The 25355-nt window shown below is 51.4% G+C and overlaps 1 protein-coding gene across 1 annotated transcript; it reads right to left on the reverse strand.

Moving 5' to 3' along the window:
* Nucleotides 1–4249: 4249 nt before the first annotated feature.
* On the reverse strand, nt 4250–11371 carry LOC139251222 (dual specificity protein phosphatase 14-like). Its single transcript, XM_070873184.1, has 2 exons — nt 11301–11371; nt 4250–4949 (listed from the first exon to the last, which is right to left on the reverse strand). Exon 2 carries the CDS (start codon nt 4880–4882, stop codon nt 4250–4252), a length of 633 nt encoding a protein of 210 aa, XP_070729285.1. The 5' UTR covers nt 4883–4949; nt 11301–11371.
* Between the last annotated feature and the right edge of the window lie 13984 nt (nt 11372–25355).

A 25355-nucleotide genomic window follows, 5' to 3' on the forward strand; every position in this document is an offset into this window, starting at 1 on the left:
ACAGTGAGATCCAGTGTTGTCATTGGGACCAGATCTGATCGCTCGTGTCCTCCGGATGAAGGGGTTGTCATATGAAGAGCGGTTGAGCAGCGATTGGGCCTCTACTCATTGGAGTTTAAGAGACTGAGAGATGATCTTATTGAAACATACCAGATTATGAGGGGGCTCGACAAGGTGGATGCAGAGAGGATGTTCCCACTGATGGGGGAGACTAGAACTAGGGGGCATGGTCTTAGAATAAGGGGCCGCCCATTTAAAACTGAGATGAGGAGGAATTTCTTCTCTCAGAGGGTTGTAAATCTGTGGAATTCTCTGCCCCAGAGAGCTGTGGGAGCCGGGACATTGAATATATTTAAGGTGGAGATAGACAGATTTTTGAGCGATAAGGGAGTGAAGGGTTATGGGGAGCGGGCGGGGAAGTGGAGCTGAGTCCATGATCGGATCAGCCATGGTGGTATTAAATGGCGGAGCAGGCTCGAGGGGCCGAATGGCCGACTCCTGCTCCTATATCTTATGGTCTTATGTTTCCTCTGCCCACCTTTGGCCCGTTTGCCCGTGAAGGAGTTCCGAGTAGAGCGCTCGCTTTGGGGAGTCTCGTGTCTGGAGGGGGGGACATGTGGACAATGTGGCCCTGCCCAGCGGAGCTGGTCGAGTGTGGTCAGTGCTTCGATGCTGGGGATGTTGGGCCTGGTCGAGGACGCTAACGTTGGTGCGTCTGTCCTCCCGGGGGATTTGCAGGATCTTGCGGAGACAGCGTCGGTGGTATTTCTCCAGCGACTTGAGGTGTCTACTGTATATGGAGAAATACCACCAACGAGATCCAGTATTGTCACTGGGACCATGGCTGTGTGGTTGATAATGAAGAGGAAAGTCATGGGCTGCAGGAGGATATCAATCTACTGGTCAGGTGGGCAGAGCAGTGGCAAATGGAATTTAATTCAGAGAAGTGTGAGGTGATGCACTTTGGGAGGGCTAATAAGAAAAGGGTATTCACATTAAGCGGTATGCCACTTAATAGTGTAGATGAACAAAGGGACTTTGGAGTGCTTGTCCACAGATCCCTGAAAGTAGCAGGCCAGGTGAATAAGTTGCTTAAGGCATACGGAATGCTTGCCGTTATTGGCCGAGACATGGAATACAAGAGCAGGGAGCTTGTGCTTAAATTGTATAATACTTTGGTCAGGCCACAGCTGGAGTACTGCGTGCAGTTCTGGTCGCCGTATTATCGGAAGGACGTGATTGCACTGGAGAGGTCGCAGAGGAGATTTACGAGGATGCTGCCTGGAATGGAGAATCTTAGTTGTGAGGACAGATTGGATAGGCTGGGTTTGTTCTCATTGGAACAGAGGAGGCTGAGAGGAGACCTCATTGAGGTGTACAAAATATCGAGGGGCCTGGACATAGTGGACAGTGAGGGTCTATTTCCCTCGGCGGAGGGGTCTATTACGAGGGGGCATAGTTTTAAGGAGGTTGGTGGAAGGTTTAGAGGGAATTTGAGGGGGGGGGCTTCTTTACGCAGAGGGTTGTGGGGATCTGGAACTCGCTGCCTGGAAGAGTGGTGGATACAGAAACCCTCACCACTTTTAAGAGATGGTTGGATGGTCACTTAAAGTGCAGTAACCTGCAGGGTTACGGACCTAGAGCTGGTAATTGGGATTAGACTGGATGACCTTGTGTTGGACGGTGCAGATATAACGGTAAGTACTGCAGGGAATCGAATACGGCCAGGGTGATCTCCTGGACTAGTGTCGATCGCCTGGACGGGTCGGAGAGGAATTTTCCCAGATTTTTCTCTCCCTAAATCGGCCTGGGTTTTTATCTGGTTTTGGCCTCTCCCAGGAGATCCCATGGCTCCGGTTGGGGTGGAGTGTAGAATGTTTCGGTGTAAGGGGTGTCGCAGTTGTGTGGGGCGGACTGGTTGGGCTGGGTGCTCGTTGCCTTTCCGTCATTGTTCGTGGGGTTTCTATGTAACCTTCAGGGCCGCTGACCGAGGGCCGTGCGGCTCTGTGTCGGCCGGAGCGGACACGATGGGCCGGAATGGTCTCCTTCTGCTCTGTAAATTTCCGTGTCCCTGTGAATGGCAGCTGCCAGCCAAACTCAGCAGGGTTTTTTTGTTTTCCTGGTGGTCCGCCAGGCCGATGCTGAGCGGGGCACCACAGGGAACCCCCCCCCCACCTCCGACGAAACTCAGGCCGAGCAGTGCCCCCTCCACGCCCCGATATCTTTCTCTGTCGGTGCACCTTGCATTCTCTCTGTCAGCCCCGGCCATTGCAGGCGAGGGCTCACCGTTGAGATTGACCGGTTCTTTTTGCCTGCTGACTTCCACGTCGGCCGGACTATCGTTTCCCCCCCCCCCCCCAAGGTATCTTCAGTGGGAGCAGGACTGGGACCAGGGTTGGCTATCTGTGGACCCTCACAGTGAGATCCAGTGTCGTCATTGCGACCAGCGTTGGACATCTTGTGTTCTCATCGTGAGATCAAGTATCTTCAGTAGGACCAGGGTTGGCTATCTGTGTCCTCACAGTGAGGTCAAAATCTTCACTGGGACCAGGGTTGGATATCTGTGTCCTCACAGTGGGGTCAAGTATCTTCAGTAGGACCAGGGTTGGATATCTGTGTCCTCACAGTGAGGTCAAAATCTTCACTGGGACCAGGGTTGGATATCTGTGTCCTCACAGTGAGGTCAAAATCTTCACTGGGATTAGGGTTGACTATCTGTGTCCTCACAGTGAGGTCAAAATCTTCACTGGGACCAGGGTTGGATATATGTGTCCTCACAGTGAGGTCAAAATCTTCACTGGGACCAGGGTTGGATATATGTGTCCTCAGAGTGAGATCAAAATCTTCACTGGGAGCAGGGTTGGATATCTGTGTCCTCACAGTGAGGTCAAAATCTTCACTGGGATTAGGGTTGGATATCTGTGTCCTCACAGTGAGGTCAAAATCTTCACTGGGATTAGGGTTGACTATCTGTGTCCTCACAGTGAGGTCAAAAGCTTCACTGGGACCAGGGTTGGATATCTGTGTCCTCACAGTGAGGTCAAAATCTTCACTGGGACCAGGGTTGGATATATGTGTCCTCAGAGTGAGATCAAAATCTTCACTGGGAGCAGGGTTGGCTATCTGTGTCCTCACAGTGAGGTCAAAATCTTCACTGGGATTAGGGTTGACTATCTGTGTCCTCACAGTGAGGTCAAAAGCTTCACTGGGACCAGGGTTGGATATCTGTGTCCTCACAGTGAGGTCAAAATCTTCACTGGGACCAGGGTTGGATATATGTGTCCTCAGAGTGAGATCAAAATCTTCACTGGGAGCAGGGTTGGCTATCTGTGTCCTCACAGTGAGGTCAAAATCTTCACTGGGATTAGGGTTGACTATCTGTGTCCTCACAGTGAGGTCAAAAGCTTCACTGGGACCAGGGTTGGCTATCTGTGTCCTCACAGTGAGGTCAAAATCTTCACTGGGATTAGGGTTGGATATCTGCATCGTCACAGTGAGATCCAGTGTTGTCACTGGGTCCAGATCTGATCGCTCGTGTCCTCCGGATGAAGGGGTTGTCATATGAAGAGCGGTTGAGCAGCGATTGGGCCTCTACTCATTGGAGTTTAAGAGACTGAGAGATGATCTTATTGAAACGTACCAGATTATGAGGGGGCTGGACAAGGTGGATGCAGAGAGGATGTTCCCACTGATGGGGGAGACTAGAACTAGGGGGCATGGTCTTAGAATAAGGGGCCGCCCATTTAAAACTGAGATGAGGAGGAATTTCTTCTCTCAGAGGGTTGTAAATCTGTGGAATTCTCTGCCCCAGAGAGCTGTGGAGGCTGGGCCATTGAATATATTTAAGGTGGAGATAGACAGATTTTTGGGCGATAAGGGAGTGAAGGGTTATGGGGAGCGGGCGGGGAAGTGGAGCTGAGTCCACGATCGGATCAGCCCACGGTCGTATTAAATGGTGGAGCAGGGCTCGAGGGGCCGAATGGCCGACTCCTGCTCCTATTTCTAATGGTGGCCCTACCCCCACACCCACCCCCCGCCCCCGGGCCTCGTAGATGAGGACCACTCATGTCAAACTTCCATCAATTGATGCAACAAGACCCCTTTTCAAAAGGCTGTTTTTCTTTTCCATGAACGCACCGTTTATTTATTCCCAGCCCACTCCTCCCACCAACCCCCAAAAACATCAAGACTTGTAACTTTCTGTTCCTCCCCCCCCCCCCCCCTTTTTGTTTTGGGGGGGGGGGGCGTTTTATCTAAAGGCCCAGTAGGGAAGGAGGCCCCGCGTCTCCTTCTCGTACAGGTCGGGCACCATGCCCAGGGGCGAGGGCACCATACGCACGGTGTTCTTGCCGAAGAGCTGCTTCTCGTAGGTGATGAGCTGGCGCCAGAAGCCGAAGTTGGGCCGGATGACGGGGCGGCGTGCCTTGACCCAGTCGTGGGCCTCCAGCAAGGACTGCTTGTGGTACTTCATCAGGTAGGCGATGCAAAGGGTGGAGGAGCGGCTCACCCCCGCCACGCAGTGCACCAGCGTCCGCCCGTTCTTGCGCGCCACCTGCTGGATCTTGTCGGCCACCGTGTCGAAGTAGAGCGAGAGCGGGGCGTGCGGCAGGTCGGGCAGGGGCACCTTGACGTACTCGATGTCCGGCCAGCGGGGGCTGCTGATCTCCATGGTGGCGTTGACGATGCAGGTGATGCCCCGGGTGTAGACCGTGTGCCGGTTAGCCGCCACGTTACCGCTGCTCAGGAAGAGCGAGGGGGTGAGCTGGGCGATGCCCCCCAGGGTGGCCAGGGCCAGGCCGGCCTTGAGGGTCGGAGGAGGAGGAGGGGTGGGGTGAGGGGGCGGGGTTGACCGCCGGAAGAATCCCTGGCGGCGGAAATCCATCGGGGGCGCGGTGCGAGGTTGGGGGTCGAGTCTGGGCGGTTGTCACCGGCGGCACTGCTCATCGAGGCTGCGGAGGGGTGAGGGGGTGGGGGGGTGGAGAGAGAAAAGGGAGAGAGGCGTCACAGAGGCTTGGTGAAGGCACAAGATCCACAGATCCCCATCCTGCCCCTCGCAGCTCGTGCCTAATCCCGGCTCCCCTCGCAGCTCGTGCCTAATCCCGGCCCCCCTCGCGGCTCGTGTCTAACCCCGACCCCCTCGCAGCTCGTGCCTAATCCCGGCCCCCTCGCAGCTCGTGTCTAATCCCGACCCCCTCGCAGCTTGTGCCTAATCACGGCCGTGCCTAATCCCGGCCCCCCTCGCAGCTCGTGCCTAATCCCGGCCCCCCTCGCAGCTCGTGCCTAATCCCGGCCCCCCTCGCAGCTCGTGCCTAATCCCGGCTCCCCTCGCAGCTCGTGCCTAATCCCGGCCCCCCTCGCAGCTCGTGCCTAATCCCGGCCCCCCTCGCGGCTCGTGCCTAATCCCGGCCCCCCTCGCAGCTCGTGCCTAATCCCGGCCCCCCTCGCAGCTCGTGCCTAATCCCGGCCCCCCTCGCAGCTCGTGCCTAATCCGGGCCCCCCTCGCAGCTCGTGCCTAATCCCGGCCCCCCTCGCAGCTCGTGCCTAATCCCGGCCCCCCTCGCAGCTCGTGCCTAATCCCGGCCCCCCTCGCAGCTCGTGCCTAATCCCGGCCCCCCTCGCAGCTCGTGCCCAATCCCGCCCTGTCACCAATCCCATCACCTTCGCTCACTACGCAAAAGGTGGCTTGACAGGAATTTGTCATGTATGCCCCTTTTATTGTATACATAGTCGTTGCATTACCACAGTAGCCCAATCGGTTCAGGAGCTATATATTACACTTCTCCCTCCTTAATGAAGAAGTAATCATAAAATAATCATTGTATATAACATCCATGGTTATAGACAACAAAAGATACGGACTTATTTTGCCATATCAACTTGACTACTCGTTTTCTGTTTCGAAGAGGATACCTTGGCTCTCGAACAGAACTTCCCCAACTGGGTATCGAACTTCAACTCTTTCCAGGTTGAGTCTGAGAAGAGTTTTTCTCCCAGCATAAACCTTGATCTACATTTTGACTCCAACGTCAGACTGCCTGACTCAGATTGGACTTAAGTTCTGACTTTCTCTTGCCCGGGGAGGAGGCCATTTTGGGGCCCATCGTGTCCGCTGCGGCCGACCAAGACCTATCCCGGCCTCATCCCACTTTCCCGCTCTCGCTCCCTCGCCCTGTAGCATACGGCACTTCAAGGTGCACTGCCAAATGTGCTGAGGGTTTCTGCCTCTACCCCCCCCCCGCTTTCAGGCCGTGAGTTCCAGACCCTGCCCCAGACCCCCACCACCCTCTGGGTGAAGACATTTCCCCTCAAATCGCCTCTAAACCTCCCCCCAATTACTTTCAATCTGTGCCCCCTGGTTGTTGATTCCTGGGATGGTAGCATTGTCTGATGAGAGATTGAGCAGACTAAACATCGAAAAGAGGTGCAGGCGTAGGCCATTCGGCCCTTCGAGCCTGCACCACCATTCAATAAGATCATGGCTGATCATTCCCTCAGTACCCCTTTCCTGCTTTCTCTCCATACCCCTCGATCCCTTTAGCCGTAAGGGCCATATCTAACTCCCTTTTGAATGTATCAACGAACTGGCCTCAACAACTCTCTGTGGTAGAGAATTCCACAGGTTAACAACTCTCTGGGTGAAGAAGTTTCTCCTCATCTCGGTCCTAAATGGCTTACTCCTTATCCTCAGACTGTGTGAGCCCTGGTTCTGGACTTCCCCAACATCGGGAACATTCTTCCTGCATCTAACCTGTCCAATCCCGTCAGAATTTTAGATGTTTCTATGATATCCCCTCTCATTCTTCTAAACTCCAGTGAATACAAGCCCAGTCGATCCAGTCTTTCTTCATATGACAGTCCTGCCATCCCAGGAATCAGTCTGGTGAACCTTCGCTGCACTCCCTCAATAGCAAGAATGTCCTTCCTCAAGTTAGGAGACCAAAACTGAACATAATATTCCAGGTGAGGCCTCACCAAGGCCCTGTACAACTGTAGTAAGACCTCCCTGCTCCTATACTCAAATCCCCTCGCTATGAAGGCCAACATACCATTTGCCTTCTTCACCACCTGCTGTACCTGCATGCCAACCTTCAATGACTGATGTACCATGACACTCGGGTCTCGTTGCACCTCCCCTTTTCCTAATCTGCCACCATTCAGATAATAGTCTGCCTTCCTGTTTTTGCCAACAAAGTGGATAACCTCACATTTATCCACATTATACTGCATCTAAGGCCAATATTCTCTGGGATTTAGAAGACTGAGAGGTGATCTCATTGAAACACACACAATACTTACAGGGCTTGACAGGGTAGATACAGGGAGGGTGTTTCCCCCCCCCCCCGGGGCTGGGGAGTCTGGAACCAGGGCTCACACAGTCTCGGGATAAGGGCCCGGCCATTGAGGACTGAGATGAGGAGGAATTTCTTCACTCAGAGGGTGGTGAATCTTTGGAATTCTCTGCCCCAGAGGGCCATGGAGGCTCAGTCGTTGAGTCTATTCAAGGCTGGGATCGGTAGATTGTTGGATTCTCGGGGGATCGGGTGGGAAAGGAACTGAGGTCGAGGATCAGCCATGATATTATTGACTGATGGAGCAGGCTCAAGGGGCCGAATGGCCGACTCCTGCTCCTAATTCTTATGTTCTTAACACACAGACCTCCCAATCACTCATTCTTTTAACCCCCAACCCTCGTCCTCTGCCAATCCTGAATCTCCCAATCTACCAGAAGACCATCAGGAACAGGAGCAGGAGCCGGCCATTCGGCCCCTCGAGCCTGCTCCACCATTTAATACGACCATGGGCTGATCCGATCATGGACTCAGCTCCACTTCCCCGCCCGCTCCCCATAACCCTTCACTCCCTTATCGCTCAAGAATCTGTCTATCTCCACCTTAAATATATTCAATGTCCCAGCCTCCACAGCTCTCTGGGGCAGAGAATTCCACAGATTTACAACCCTCTGAGAGAAGAAATTCCTCCTCATCTCAGTTTTAAATGGGCGGCCCCTTATTCTAAGACCATGCCCCCTAGTTCTAGTCTCCCCCATCAGTGGGAACATCCTCTCTGCATCCACCTTGTCGAGCCCCCGCATAATCTGATACGTTTCCATAAGATCACCTCTCATTCTTCTGAATTCCAATGAGTAGAGGCCCAACCTCCTCAACCTTTCCTCATAAATCAACCCCCTCATCCCCGGAATCAACCGAGTGAACCTTCTCTGAACTGCCTCCAAAGCAAGTACATCCTTTCGTAAATACGGAGAGCAAAACTGCACGCAGTACTCCAGGTGTGGCCTCACCAATACCCTGTATAACTGGAGCAAGACTTCCCTGCTTTTATACTCCATCCCCTTTGCAATAAAGGCCAAGATACCATTGGCCTTCCTGATCACTTACTGTACCTGCATACTATCCTTTTGTGTTTCATGCACAATTCGAGCCAGGCTGTTCAGGGTGATGTCAGGGAGCACTTCTTCACACAAAGGGCCGTGGTAATCTGCAACTCTCTCCCCCAAAAAGCTATGGATGGAGGGCTGATAATCTTAATGAATGGCAGAACAGGCTCGAGGGGCTGAATGGGCCTCCTCCTGTTCCTGTGTAACAGGCTCAAGGGGCTGAATGGGCCTCCTCCTGTTCCTGTGTAACAGACTCGAGGGGCTGAATGGGCCTCCTCCTGTTCCTGTGTAACAGGCTCGAGGGACTGAATGGGCCTCCTCCTGTTCCTGTGTAACAGGCTCAAGGGGCTGAATGACATCATAATTTTCAAACAAGCAAGCCCCAATTTATCAAGGCTTCCTAGAATGCTTCCTGGGATGGGGGGATTGTCCTATGAGCAGAAATTGAGTAGTTTGGGCCTGTACTCTTTGGAGTTTAGAAGAATGAGAGGTGATCTCATTGAAACATGTAAGATTCTGAGGGGGCTTGACAAGGTGGATGCAGAGAGGATGTTTCCCCCGGGGTGGGCAGTCTAGAACCAGGGCTCACAGTCTCAGGATAAGGGGTTGACCTGGGGGTTACTTGTGTATGAAACACAAAAGGTTAGTATGCAGGTACAGCAAGTGATCAGGAAGGCCAATGGTATCTTGGCCTTTATTGCAAAGGGGGATGGAGTATAAAAGCAGGGAAGTCTTGCTCCAGTGATACAGGGTATTGGTGAGGCCACACCTGGAGTACTGCGTGCAGTTTTGGTCTCTGTATTTACGAAAGGAGATACTCGCTTTGGAGGCAGTTCAGAGAAGGTTCACTCGGTTGATTCCGGGGATGAGGGGGTTGACTTATGAGGAAAGGTTGAGGAGGTTGGGCCTCTACTCATTGGAGTTCAGAAGAATGAGAGGTGATCTTATGGAAACGTATCAGATTATGAGGGGGCTCGACAAGGTGGATGCAGAGAGGATGTTCCCACTGATGGGGGAGACTAGAACTAGGGGGCATGGTCTTAGAATAAGGGGCCGCCCATTTAAAACTGAGATGAGGAGGAATTTCTTCTCTCAGAGGGTTGTAAATCTGTGGAATTCTCTGCCCCAGAGAGCTGTGGAGGCTGGGACATTGAATATATTTAAGGTGGAGATAGACAGATTTTTGGGCGATAAGGGAGTGAAGGGTTATGGGGAGCGGGCGGGGAAGTGGAGCTGAGTCCATGATCGGATCAGCCATGGTCGTATTAAATGGTGGAGCAGGCTCGAGGGGCCGAATGGCCCACTCCTGCTCCTGTTTCTGATGTTCTTATTCCCGTTTCGGTATGGGATAGGCTACACCATCTACTCTATCAAGCCCTCTAAGAATTTTATACATTTCAGTGAGATGAGCTCTCATCTAAACCCAATCTGCTCAAACTCTCCTCAAAGCACAATGCCTCCCATCCCAGGAATCAGTCTGGTGAACCTTCGTTGGACTGACTGTAAGCCAAACATATCTTTCCTTAGATAAGGAGACAAAAACTGTGCAGCACTCCAGATCTGGTCTCACCAAGGTTCTGTGCAGATCAGTGCTGCCCCTCCGACAGTGCGGCACTCCCTCAGTACTGCCCCCTCAGACAGTGCGGCACTCCCTCAGTACTGCCCCCTCCGACAGTGCGGCGCTCCCTCAATACCGCCCCTCCGACAGTGCGGCGCTCTCTCAGTACCGCCCCTCCGACAGTGCGGCACTCCCTCAGTACTGCCTCTCTGACAGTGCGGCACTCCCTCAGTACTGCCCCTCCGACAGTGCGGCACTCCCTCAGTACTGCCCCTCCAACAATGGGCAGAAAAAATGTTACAAGGGACCACCCTCAAAGCCTCCCTGATATAAAGTGCAACATCCCCACCGACATCTGGGAGTCCGTGGCCCAAAGACCAGTCCGCCCCAAGTGGAGGAAGTGCATCCGGGAGGGGGCGCTGAGCAACTCGAGTCTCGTCACCGAGAGCGTGCAGAAACCAAGCGCAGGCAGCGGAAGGAGCGTGCGGCAAACCAGTCCCACCCTCCCCTTCCCTCAACGTCTGTCTGTCCCACCTGTGACAGGGACTGTGGTTCTCGTATTGGGACTGTTCAGCCACCGAAGGACTCGTTTTAAGAGTGGAGGCAAGTCTTCCTCGATTCCGAGAGACTGCCTATGATGATGTTGATGACTGAGGGAGTGCTGCACTGTCGGAGGGGCAGTACTGAGGGAGTGCCGCACTGTCGGAGGGGCAGTACTGAAGGAGTGCCGCACTGTCGGAGGGGCAGTACTGAAGGAGTGCCGCACTGTCGGAGGGGCAGTACTGAGGGAGCGCCGCACTGTCGGAGGGGCAGTACTGAGGGAGTGCCGCACTGTCGGAGGGGCAGTACTGAGGGAGCGCCGCACTGTCGGAGGGGCAGTACTGAAGGAGTGCCGCACTGTCGGAGGGGCGGTACTGAGGGAGTGCTGCACTGTCAGAGGGGCAGTACTGATGGAGTGCCGCACTGTCGGAGGGGCAGTACTGAGGGAGTGCCGCACTGTGGGAGGGGCAGTACTGAGGGAGTGCCGCACTGTCGGAGGGGCAGTACTGAGGGAGTGCCGCACTGTCGGAGGGGCAGTACTGAGGGAGTGCCGCACTGTCGGAGGGGCGGTACTGAGGGAGTGCCGCACTGTCGGAGGGGCAGTACTGAGGGAGTGCCGCACTGTCGGAGGGGCAGTACTGAGGGAGTGCCGCACTGTCGGAGGGGCAGGACTGAGGGAGCGCCGCACTGTCGGAGGGGCAGTACTGAGGGACCCTCTCAATCTGCCCCCTTACCCCATTCCTGCCCAGTTAGCCCCCATTCCTTCCCCTTGCCACACATTCCCGGCTGAACTTGATGCCCTTTTACCTGCCAGCTATCTCACACTTTGGGTCTTTGGTTCAGTCACAGCTCCCTGGTTCCGTCGCCCGCCGTAGGTGGGGAGGGGGGCGGGACAAGCCGGATGGGGCGTGTGCAAACAAACACGCCGTCACCCTGGCAACCGCCTGGGGGCGGGGCCAACCGACCGGGCGAGGGCGTAGCCAAGCAAAAAGGCCCATTGATAATTAATCAACATTACAGGGCGGGGAAGAGAAATTGACGCGAGAAAGTTGAAGGTACTTCCGGGGGAAAAAAAAAAACCAAAAGTTTCTCAAACTCCAAGTCAGGAAAAGTTCTCAAACTCCATAAAACTTTCTGAAGCTTCGGCAAACTTTCGGAAGCGTCACAAACCTCCTCAGTCTTCAGGAAACGTTCTCAAACTTCAGGAAACGTTCTCAAACTTCAGGAAACGTTCTCAAACTCCAGGAAAACTTTCTCAAACTCCAGGAAACTTCCTCAAACTCCAGGAAAACTTTCTCAAACTTTAGGAAACATTCTCAAACTCCAGGAAACTTTCTCAAACTCCAGGAAAACTTTCTCAAACTTCAGGAAACGTTCTCAAACTCCACGAAAACTTTCTCAAACTTCAGGAAACGTTCTCAAACTCCACGAAAACTTTCTCAAACTTCAGGAAACTTCCTCAAACTCCAGGAAAACTTTCTCAAACTTTAGGAAACATTCTCAAACTCCAGGAAAACCTCCTCAAACTTCAGGAAACGTTCTCAAACTCCAGGAAAACGTTCTCAAACTTCAGGAAACGTTCTCAAACTCCAGGAAAACTCCCCAGACTCCGGGGAGAGTCACTATCATAGGCAGTCCCTCGAATCGAGGATGACTTGCTTCCACGACAAAAAGTTCACAGGTGTTTCAATGAAGGACCCAATATTCCAGGTCCTGAACTACATGTTGAAGGGTGGAAGATGCCTGTGTGTGGATTTTATTAACGTGGGGTGGTCGTTATACACCAGCCACCACACGGGCTTGACAGAGCTGGGTCTTGGTCCAGTCGCAAGGATTGACCAAGACGACTGGAGACCAGCTCTGCTGCACGGACCCAGTGCGCACACATATCGCATGGTGTGTGGGCTGGTCCGTGCTGCCCCTGGGCCCTCGCCTCTCCTGGGTCCAGAACTCGTGCCTCTCCTGGGCCCCGGTCACGTCCCTCGACAATCTCTCGCCGCTCCATCGCCCCGACCTCGCCACTCCTTCAGTACCTGCCCACCCTCCAATCACGGACGAGGTCCCGCACAGATTAAGGCACATAGCATTGGGGGTAATGTATTGACGTGGATAGAGAACTGGTTGGCAGTCAGGAAGCACAGAGTGGGAATAAACGGGTCCTTTTTAGAATGGCAGGCAGTGACTAGTGGAGTGCCGCAGGGCTCAGTGCTGGGACCCCAGCTATTTACAATATACATTAATGATTTAGACGAAGGAATTGAATGTAATATCTCCAAGTTTGCAGATGACACTAAGTTGGGTGGCGGTGTGAGCTGTGAGGAGGATGCTATGAGGCTGCGGGTGACTTGGATAGGTTAGGTGAGTGGGCAAATGCATGGCAGATGCAGGATAATGTGGATAAATGTGAGGTTATCCACTTTGGTGGTAAAAACAGAGAGACAGACTATTATCTGAATGGTGACAGATTAGGAAAAGGGGAGGTGCAACGAGACCTGGGTGTCATGGTACATCAGTCATTGAAGGTTGGCATGCAGGTTCAGCAGGCGGTGAAGAAAGCAAATGGTATGTTGGCCTTCATAGCGAGGGGATTTGAGTATAGGAGCAGGGAGGTCTTACTGCAGTTGTACAGGGCCTTGGTGAGGCCCCACCTGGAATATTGTGTTCAGTTTTGGTCTCCTAATCTGAGGAAGGACATTCTTACTATTGAGGGAGTGCAGCGAAGGTTCACCAGACTGATTCCCGGGATGGCAGGACTGACATATGAGGAGAGACTGGATCGACTGGGCTTATATTCACTGGAATTTAGAAGGATGAGAGGGGATCTCATAGAAACATATAAAATTGTGACGGGACGGGACAGGTTAGAGGCGGGAAGAATGTTCCCGATGTTGGGGAAGTCCAGAACCAGGGGCTCACACAGTCTAAGGATAAGGGGTAAGCCATTTAGGACCGAGATGAGGAGAAACTTCTTCACCCAGAGAGTGGTGAACCTGTGGAATTCTCTACCGCAGAGAGTTGTTGAGGCCAGTTCGTTGGATATATTCAAGAGGGAGTTAGATGTTGCCCTTACGGCTAAAGGGATCAAGGGGTATGGAGAGAAAGCAGGAAAGGGGTACTGAGGGAATGATCAGCCATGAACTCATTGAATGGTGGTGCAGGCTCGAAGGGCCGAATGGCCTACTCCTGCACCTATTGTCTATGTTTCTATGGACCTTGACGATCCTTTTCACTGCCGTTGCTCTCCAGCACGTACTGCTGCCTGGAGTGAAACACCGCCACTCTCGCAGGCCGGAGAACGGAAGGAGCAGCAAGGAGCCGTACCACTCTGGGGAGAGTGGGTAATTTCAGGAGAGCAAGCTGTGGGGAGAACGCAAAAGAGGCTGCAAAGTGATGCAGATCTGTTAAGTGCGTGGGTAAGAAGATGGCAGATGCAGGACAGTATGGGGAAATGTGCGGTTATTCACTTTGGGAGGAAGAATGGAAAAGCTGCAATTTTCAAAAATAGTGTGAATGTAAGAAATAGGAGCAGGACTTGGCCATTTCGCCCCTCGAGCCTGCTCCGCCATTCAATAAGGTCATAGAAACATAGAAAATAGGTGCAGGAGCAGGCAATTCGGCCCTTCGAGCCTGCACCACCATTCAATAAGATCATGGCTGATCATTCCCTCAGTACCCCATTCCTGCTTTCTCTCCATATCCCTTGATTCCGTTAGCCATAAGGGTTATCTCTAACTCCCTTTTGAATATATCCAATGAACTGACCTCAACGACTCTCTGCGGCAGGGAATTCCACAGGTTCACAATTCTCTGAGTGAAGAAGTTTCTCCTCATCTCGGTCTTAAATGGCTTACCCCTTATCCTTAGACTGTGTGAGCCCTGGTTCTGGACTTCCCCAACATCGGGAACGTTCTTCCTGCATCTAACCTGTCCAGTCCCGTCAGAACTTTATATGTTTCCATGAGATCCCCTCTCATCCTTCTAAATTCCAGTGAGTTTAAGCCTAGTCGATCCAGTCTTTCTTCATATGTCAGTCCTGCCATCCCGGGAATCAGTCTGGTGAACCTTCGCTGCACTCCCTCAATAGCAAGAATGTCCTTCCTCAGATTAGGAGACCAAAACTGTACACAATATTCCAGGTGTGGCCTCACCAAGGCCCTGTACAACTGTAGCAACACCTCCCTGCCCCTGTACTCAAATCCCCTCGCTATGAAGGCCAACATGCCATTTGCCTTCTTCACCACCTGCTGTACCTGCATGCCAACCTTCAATGACTGATGTACCATGACACCCAGGTCTCGTTGCACCTCCCCTTTTCCATTCAGATAACATTTTCTATGTTTCTATGATCACTTGCTGTACCTGCATACTAACTTTTTGTGTTTCATGTACAAGTAACCCCCAGGTCCCTCTGTACCGCAGCACTTTGTAATCTCTCTCCATTTAAATAATAACTTGCTCTTTGATTTTTTTCTGCCAAAGTGCATGACCTCACACTTTCCCACATTATACTCCATCTGACAAATGTTCACCCACTTACTGAGCCTGTCTGTGTCCTTTTGCAGATTTTTTGTGCCCTCCTCACACATTGCTTTTCCTCCCATCTTTGTATCGTCAGCAAACTGGGCTCCGTTACACTCAGTCCCTTCTTCCAAGTGGTTAATATAGATTGTAAATAGCTGGGGTCCCAGCACTGATCCCTGTGGCACTAGTTACTGTTTGCCAACCAGAGAATGAACCATTTATTCCAGCACTCTGTTCTCTGTTAGTTAGCCAATCCTCTATCCTTGCTAATATATTACCCCCAAGCCCCGTGAACTTTTATCTTGTGAGACACTATTGAATGCTGGTATTCGGAGAGACTTGGGTGTTCTGGGACACAAATCGCAGAATGTTAGCATGCAGAGAAGTCCTGCTACAATTATATCGGACCCTGGTGAGATCACACTGGCAGTTGTGGTCTCCTTATCTGAGGAAGGATATCGTTGTCTTGGAGGCATTGCAACAAAGGTTCACCAGACCGATCCCTGGGCTACGAGGGCTGTCGTCTAAGTAACCAGGAAGGCAAATGGAATGTTGGCCTTTATTGCACGGGGGATAGAGTTAAAGCAGAGATGTCCTGCGACAACTATACGTCATTATCATCATGGGCAGTCCCTTGTGCGAGTTCACGGGTGTTTCAATGAAGGACCCAATATTCCAGGTCCTGAACGACATGTTGAAGGGTGGAAGATGCCTGTGGGTGGGTTTTAGTGTCTCACAAGATAAAAGTTCACAGGGTTGGGGGTAATATATTAGCAAGGATAGAGGATTGGCTAACTAACAGAAAACAGATGTCAGCCTGACATCGGTAGCGGGTAAAATGATGGAGTCAATTATTAAGGATGTCATAGCAGCGCATTTGGAAAGAGGTGACACGATAGGTCCAAGTCAGCATGGATTTGTGAAAGGGAAATCACGCTTGACAAATCTTCTGCAATTTTTTGAGGATGTTTCCAGTAGAGTGGACAAGGGAGAACCAGTTGATGTGGTATATTTGGACTTTCAGAAGGCTTACGACAAGGTCCCACACAAGAGATTAATGTGCAAAGTTAAAGCACTTGGGATTGGGGGTAGTGTGCTGACGTGGATTGAGAACTGGTTGTCAGACAGGAAGCAGAGAGTAGGAGTAAATGGGGACTTTTCAGAATGGCAGGCAGTGACTAGTGGGGTACCGCAAGGTTCTGTGCTGGGGCCCCAGCTGTTTACACTGTACATTAATGATTTAGATGAGGGGATTAAATGTAGTATCTCCAAATTTGCGGATGACACTAAGTTGGGTGGCAGTGTGAGCTGCGAGGAGGAAGCTATGAGACTGCAGAGTGACTTGGATAGGTTAGGTGAGTGGGCAAATGCATGGCAGATGAAGTATAATGTGGATAAATGTGAGGTTATCCACTTTGGTGGTAAAAACAGAGAGACAGAATATTATCTGAATGGTGACAGATTAGGAAAAGGGGAGGTGCAACAAGACCTGGGTGTCATGGTACATCAGTCATTGAAGGTTGGCATGCAGGTACAGCAGGCGGTTAAGAAAGCAAATGGCATGTTGGCCTTCATAGCGAGGGGATTTGAGTATAGGAGCAGGGAGGTGTTACTGGAGTTGTACAGGGCCTTGGTGAGGCCACACCTGGAGTATTGTGTACAGTTTTGGTCTCCTAACTTGAGGAAGGACATTCTTGCTATTGAGGGAGTGCAGCGAAGGTTCACCAGACTGATTCCCGGGATGGCGGGACTGACCTATCAAGAAAGACTGGATCGACTGGGCTTGTATTCACTGGAGTTCAGAAGATGAGAGGGGATCTCATAGAAACGTTTAAAATTCTGACGGGACGGGACAGGTTAGATGCAGGAAGAATGTTCCCGATGTTGGGGAAGTCCAGAACCAGGGGACACAGTCTAAGGATAAGGGGTAAGCCATTTAGGACCGAGATGAGGAGAAACTTCTTCACCCAGAGAGTGGTGAACCTGTGGAATTCTCTACCGCAGAGAGTTGTTGAGGCCAATTCACTAAATATATTCAAAAAGGAGTTAGATGAAGTCCTTACTACTCGGGGGAATCAAGGGGTATGGTGAGAAAGCAGGAATGGGGTACTGAAGTTGCATGTCCAGCCATGAACTCATTGAATGGCGGTGCAGGCTCGAAGGGCCGAATGGCCTACTCCTGCACCTATTTTCTATGTTTCTATTAACACCAGCCACCACACGGGGCTTGACAGAGCTGGGCCGTGCTCCAGCGGGCAAGGATGGACAAAGACGACTGGAGAGCAGCTCTGCTGCACGGACCCAGTGCGCGCACAGATCGCGCAGTGTGCGGGCTGGGTCCGTGCTGCCCCTGGGCTCAGATCACATCCCTCGACAATCTCTCGCCGCTCCCGCTGTACCTGCCCCGCGCTCCAATCACCGACCTGGACCTTGCTGACGTCACTCTTCGCTGCCGTCGCCCTTTTGCGCTGCCTCGCGTTGTCCCTTGCCCCGACCTGCCGCTGGTGTCACGCAGGTCAGGGCCCCCACATTTCAACATTAGGAAGAGATTATGTGGCATAACTAATGTGGATAAATGTGAGGTTATCCACTTTGGTGGCAAAAACAGGAAGGCAGAATATTATCTGAATGGTGGCAGATTAGGAAAAGGGGAGGTGCAACGAGACCTGGGTGCCATGGGACATCAGTCATTGAAGGTTGGCATGCAGGTACAGCAGGTGGTGAAGAAAGCAAATGGCATGTTGGCCTTCATAGCGAGAGGATTTGAGTACAGGGGCAGGGAGGTGTTGCTACAGTTGTACAGGGCCTTGGTGAGGCCACACCTGGAGTATTGTGTAGAGTTTTGGTCTCCTAACCTGAGGAAGGACATTCTTGCTATTGAGGGAGTGCAGCGAAGGTTCACCAGACTGATTCCCGGGATGGCAGGACTGACATATGAGGAGAGACTGGATCGACTGGGCTTATATTCACTGGAATTTAGAAGGATGAGAGGGGATCTCATAGACGCATATAAAATTCTGACGGGACTGGACAGGTTAGATGCAGGAAGAATGTTCCCGATGTTGGGGAAGTCCAGAACCAGGGGTCAAGGTCTAAGGATAAGGCGTAAGCCATTCAGGACCGAGATGAGGAGAAACTTCTTCATCCAGAGAATTGTGAACCTGTGGAATTCTCTACCGCAGAGAGTTGTTGAGGCCAGTTCATTGGATATATTCAAAAGGGAGTTAGATATGGCTCTTACGACTAAAGGGATCAAGAGGTATGGAGAGAAAACAGGAATGGGGTACTGAGGGAATGATCAGCCATGATCTTATTGAATGGTGGTGCAGGCTCGAAGGGCCGAATGGCCAACTCCTGCATCTATTTTTTGTGTTTGTGTAAGATATTTAACAGAACATAAGAAATAGCAACAGGAGTAAGCCATACGGCCCCTCGAGCCTGCTCCGCCATTTAATACGATCATGGGCTGATCCGATCATGGACTCAGCTCCACTTCCCCGCCCGCTCCCCATAACCCTTCACTCCCTTATCGCTCAAAAATCTGTCTATCTCCACCTTAAATATATTCAATGTCCCAGCCTCCACAGCTCTCTGGGGCAGAGAATTCCACAGATTTACAACCCTCTGAGAGAAGAAATTCCTCCTCATCTCAGTTTTAAATGGGCGGCCCCTTATTCTAAGACCATGCCCCCTAGTTCTAGTCTCCCCCATCAGTGGGAACATCCTCTCTGCATCCACCTTGTCGAGCCCCCTCATAATCTGATACGTTTCCATAAGATCACCTCTCATTCTTCTGAACTCCAATGAGTAGAGGCCCAACCTCCTCAACCTTTCCTCATAAGTCAACTCCCTCATCTCCGGAATCAACCGAGTGAACCTTCTCTGAACTGCCTCCAAAGCAAAGTGTATCCTTTCGTAAATACGGAGAGCAAAACTGCACGCAGTACTCCAGGTGTGGCCTCACCAATACCCTGTATAACTGGAGCAAGACTTCCCTGCTTTTATACTCCATCCCCCTTTGCAATAAAGGCCAAGATACCATTGGCCCTTCCTGATCACTTGCTGTACCTGCATACTAACCTTTTGTGTTTCATGCACAAGTAACCCCCAGGTCCCGCTGTACTGCCGCACTTTGTAATCTTTCTCCATTTAAATTATGGAGATAAATGCAGCATCATTAAGTATCTCAGGATGGATGTATTGACCTTGGAGTGCATTCGCTGGGGTGATGCCAGGCCCTGAAGGATTGAAATATGAGGACAGGTTGCAAAACTTAGATTGTGTTCCATTAAGCTTGGATGGTTGTGTGGTGATAGAGAGAGAGAAATTTCCCTCCCCCTAATACTGACTTATGGAGATCTGCAAAAAAAAAATGGATTGAACCAGAGACTCAAATTGAACCAGCTGAGCTAGCTGGGTATTGGTGAGGCCACACCTGGAGTACTGCGTGCAGTTTTGCTCTCCGTATTTACGAAAGGATATCCTCGCTTTGGAGGCAGTTCAGAGAAGGCTCACTCGGTTGATTCCGGGGATGAGGGGGTTGACTTATGAGGAAAGGTTGAGGAGGTTGGGCCTCTACTCATTCAGAAGAATGAGAGGTGATCTTATGGAAACGTATCAGATTATGAGGGGGCTCGACAAGGTGGATGCAGAGAGGATGTTCCCACTGATGGGGGAGACTAGAACTAGGGGGCATGGTCTTAGAATAAGGGGCCGCCCATTTAAAACTGAGATGAGGAGGAATTTCTTCTCTCAGAGGGTTGTAAATCTGTGGAATTCTCTGCCCCAGAGAGCTGCGGAGGCTGGGACATTGAATATATTTAAGGTGGAGATAGACAGATTTTTGGGCGATAAGGGAGTGAAGGGTTATGGGGAGCGGGCGGGGAAGTGGAGCTGAGTCCATGATCGGATCAGCCCATGGTGGTATTAAATGGTGGAGCAGACTCGAGGGGCCGAATGGCCGACTGCTGGTTGGGGGAAGGGGTTAAATTGAAACGAGAGCCAACTGTCGAGTTTGTATAAACCATGAGTCATTTTAATATTGAACAGTTCATTGGAAAAAAGCTGGTCTATCGTTATGAATGAAAATATTCACGTTGCAAACACGACAGAGGTACGGAAAATTCCAGGATTTCTGATCCAAGGCCCAGTGCCACGAAATCTGAGGCATGGTTTGATTCCGCCTCGGGAGGTGGGAGAGGAGAGGGGACACCGATTGCCAAATCTGGGGAAGGGCTGAGGTCCCGTGGTTCGGGGACACCGGAGAGAGTTTGGAGATCTGGAGGCGAGAGGCGTTTGTCCACAACCAACGGACCGATGACTCCTTCTCCCCCCAACCCCTGGGACCTGCCGACCCACCCCAGATTATTGACTGCCCTCCATCCGCGCCCGATGAAAGGGGGTGGGGGGTGACTTGGGAATGACGCGGACGCCAAACCGTGACTCAGATTTGATCTCCCGGACTCCTGACAGCAATCCATTGAAAATATCGGGAAACATGCAGAAAATGTATCGTTCAGCTCGGTTCGGGGGAACTGAGACTATGGCACGCGATGAACTGGTTACCAGCCCTCGGTGATGTGCGACATCGCACCAGGGCTCGACAACTTGGACAAGAATTCTCCTCGGGCGCGATGGGAGGAGCGTCTGGGCAACTTCGCCTGGTGGGGGGAGCTGTGCCAGCCGACAATGTCTGCACCCTCTGCGTTCCAATCTTCCGCACGGATCGGGTGGGGTGTCCCGCTACACCCCGCTCAGCGACTGAGGCGTGGAGGGGACAGGGAGGCTGATGGGTCGGATCCATCCCTCCTGCAGACCGATATCTCTCCTCTCACGACGGAGGACGCGCAAATTTCCTCGGCATCAGTGCTTCAAATAAAGACCATTCCGCATAATCCCAATGGACCCAAACCCCTTCCCATTCAATCCCACTGTACACAATCCCAATGGACCCAAACCCCTTCCCATTCACTCCCACGGTGCACAATCCCATTGGACCCAAACCCCTTCCCATTCACTCCCACTGTACACAATCCCAATGGACCCAAACCCCTTCCCATTCACTCCCACTGTACACAATCCCAATGTTCCAAAACCCCTTCCCATTCACTCCGACTGTACACAATCCCAATGTTCCAAAACCATTTCCCATTCACTCCCACTGTACACAATCCCAATGGACCCAAACCCCTTCCCATTCACTCCCACTGTACACAATCCCAATGTTCCAAAACCCTTTCCCATTCACTCCCAATGTACACAATCCCAATGGATCCAAACCCCTTGCCATTCATTCCCACTGTACACAAGCCCAATGGACCCAGACCCCTTCCAATTCACTCTCACTTAATCCAGTCCCAATGGATCCAAACGTCATCCCATTCAATCCCACTGTACACAAACCCAATGGACCCATGCCCCTTCCCATTCACTCACAATGTACACAATCCCAATGGACCCAAACCCCTTCATATTCACTCCCACTGTACACAATCCCAATGGATCCAGACCCCTTCCAATTCACTCTCACTTAATCCAATCCCAATGGACCAAAAGCCCTTCCATTCACTCCCGTTATACAGAATCCCAATGGACTTAAAACATATCCCATTCACTCCCAATACACACAATTCCAATAGATCCAAACCCTTCCCATTCACTCCCACTTTAGACAATACCAATGGGCCCAAACCACTTCACATTCCCTCCTCCTGTACACAATCCCATTGGATCCACACCCCTTCCCTTCACTCCCACTTGAACCAATCGCAATTGACCAAACCCCTTCCCATTCACTCCCACAGTACACAATCCCAATGGACCCAGACCCCTTCCCATTCACTCCCACTACACACATTCCCAATGGATCCAAACCCCTTCCCATTCACTACCACTGTACACAATCCCGATGGACCCAAATCCCTTCCCATTCACTCCCATTGTACGCAAACCCAATGGATCCAAACCCCTTCCTATTCACTCCCACCGTACACAATCCCAATGGACCCAAATCCCTTCCCAATCACTCCCATTGTACACAATCCCAATGGATCCAAACCCCTTCCCATGTACTCCCACTGTACAAAATCCCAATGGACCCAGACCCCTTCCCATTCACTCCCACTGTACACAAACTCAATGAACCCTAACCCCTTCCCATTCACTCCCACTGTACACAATCCCAATGGACCCAGACCCCTTCCCATTCACTCTCACTTAATCCAATCCCAATGGATCCAAAAGCCATCCCATTCATTCCCACTGTACAGAATCCCAATGGACCCAAATCCCTTCCCATTCACTCCCACTGTACAAAATCCCAATGGACCCAGAACCATTCCCAGTTACTCCCACTGTACACAATCCCAATGGAACGAAACCCCTTCCTATTGACTCCCACTGTACACAATCTCAATGGACCCAGACCCAATCCCATTCACTCCCACTGTAGACAATCTCAATGAACCCAAATCTCTTCCCATTCACTCCCACTGTACACAATCCCAATGGACCCAGACCCCTTCCCATTCACTCGCACGGTACACAATCACAGTGGACCAAACCCCTTCCCATTCACTCCCACTGTACACAATCCCAATGGACCCAGACCCTTCCAATTCACTCTCACTTAATCCAGTCTCAATGGATCCAAACGCCATCCCATTCAATCCCACTGTACACAAACCTCTTCCCATTCACTCCCACTGTACACAATCCCAATGGACCTAGACCCCTTCCAATTCACTCTCACTTATTCTCGTCCCAATGGATCCAAACGCCATCCCATTCACTCCCACTGTACACAATCCCAATGGTCCCAAATACCTTCCCATTCACTCCCACTGTACACAATCCCAATGGACCCAGACCCATTCCCATTCACTCCCACTGTACACAATCCCAATGGATCCAGACCCCTTCCAATTCACTCTCACTTAATCCAATCCCAATGGATCCAAACGCCATCCCATTCAATCCCACTGTACACAAACCCAATGGACCCAAACACCTTCCCATTCACTCCCACTGTACACAATCTCAATGGGCCCAAACCCCTTCACATTCACTCCCCCTGTGCACATTCCCAATGGACCCAAACCCCTTCCCATTCACTCCTACTGTACACAATCCCAATGGACCCAACCCCTTCCCATTCACTCTCACTTAATCCACTCCCAATGGATCCAAACGCCATCCCATTCACTCCCACTGTACACAATCCCAATGGACCCAAATCCCTTCCCATTCAATCCCACTGTACACAATCCCAATGGATCCAAACCCCTTCTCATTCACTCCCAATATAGACCATTCCAATGGACCAACCACTTCCCATTCACTCCCAGTGTACACCATCCCTATGGACCCAAACCCCTTCCCATTCACTCATACTGTACACATTCCCAATGAACACAAACCCTTTCCCATTCACTCCCACTGTACACAATCCCAATGGACCCAAACCCCTTCCCATTCACTCCCACTGTACACAATCCCAATGGACCTAGACCCCTTCCAATTCACTCTCACTTAATCCAGTGCCAATGGATCCAAACGCCATCCCATTCACTCCCACTGTACACAATCCCAATGGTCCCAAATACCTTCCCATTCACTCCCACTGTACACAATCCCAATGGACCCAGACCCATTCCCATTCACTCCCACTGTACACAATCCCAATGGATCCAGACCCCTTCCAATTCACTCTCACTCAATCCAATCCCAATGGATCCAAACGCCATCCCATTCAATCCCACTGTACACAAACCCAATGGACCCAAACACCTTCCCATTCACTCCCACTGTACACAAACCCAATGGACCCAAATACCTTCCCATTCAATCCCACTGTACACAATCCCAATGGATCCAAACCCCTTCCCATTCACTCCCAATATAGACCATTCCAATGGACCAACCACTTCCCATTCACTCCCAGTGTACACCAACCCTATGGACCCAAACCCCTTCCCATTCACTCATACTGTACACATTCCCAATGGACACAAACCCTTTCCCATTCACTCCCACTGTACACAATACCAATGGACCCAGACACCTTCCCATCCACTCCCCCTGTGCACATTCCCAATGGACCCAAACCCCTTCCCGTGCACTCCCACTGTACATAATCCCAATGGATCTAAACACTTACCCATTCACTCCCCATATACACAATTCCAATGGATCCAAACCCTTACCATTCACTCCCACTTTAGACAATCCCAATGGGCCCAAACCACTTCGCATTCCCTCCTCCTGTACACAATCCCATTGGATCCACACCACTTCCCTTCACTCCCACTTGACCCAATCACAATCGACCAAACCCCTTCCCATTCACTCCCACAGTACACAATCCCTATGGACGCAGACCCCTTCCCATTCACTCCCATTGTACACAATCCCAATGGAATCAGCCCTTCACATTCACTCCCACTGTACACAATCCCAATGGACCTAGACCCCTTCCAATTCACTCTCACTTAATCCAGTGCCAATGGATCCAAACGCCATCCCATTCACTCCCACTGTACACAATCCCAATGGTCCCAAATACCTTCCCATTCACTCCCACTGTACACAATCCCAATGGACCCAGACCCATTCCCATTCACTCCCACTGTACACAATCCCAATGGATCCAGACCCCTTCCAATTCACTCTCACTTAATCCAATCCCAATGGATCCAAACGCCATCCCATTCAATCCCACTGTACACAAACCCAATGGACCCAAACACCTTCCCATTCACTCCCACTGTACACAAACCCAATGGACCCAAATACCTTCCCATTCAATCCCACTGTACACAATCCCAATGGATCCAAACCCCTTCCCATTCACTCCCAATATAGACCATTCCAATGGACCAACCACTTCCCATTCACTCCCAGTGTACACCAACCCTATGGACCCAAACCCCTTCCCATTCACTCATACTGTACACATTCCCAATGGACACAAACCCTTTCCCATTCACTCCCACTGTACACAATACCAATGGACCCAGACACCTTCCCATCCACTCCCCCTGTGCACATTCCCAATGGACCCAAACCCCTTCCCGTGCACTCCCACTGTACATAATCCCAATGGATCTAAACACTTACCCATTCACTCCCCACATACACAATTCCAATGGATCCAAACCCTTACCATTCACTCCCACTTTAGACAATCCCAATGGGCCCAAACCACTTCGCATTCCCTCCTCCTGTACACAGTCCCATTGGATCCACACCACTTCCCTTCACTCCCACTTGACCCAATCACAATCGACCAAACCCCTTCCCATTCACTCCCACAGTACACAATCCCTATGGACGCAGACCCCT

The sequence above is a fragment of the Pristiophorus japonicus genome, unplaced genomic scaffold (genome assembly GCF_044704955.1).
Source record: "Pristiophorus japonicus isolate sPriJap1 unplaced genomic scaffold, sPriJap1.hap1 HAP1_SCAFFOLD_424, whole genome shotgun sequence".
NCBI lineage: Eukaryota > Metazoa > Chordata > Chondrichthyes > Pristiophoridae > Pristiophorus > Pristiophorus japonicus.

What these genes read in the sequence shown, in the direction of transcription:
- LOC139251222 (XM_070873184.1), bottom strand. Translation starts at nt 4,882, where the DNA reads ATGGATTTCCGCCGCCAGGGATTCTTCCGGCGGTCAACCCCGCCCCCT.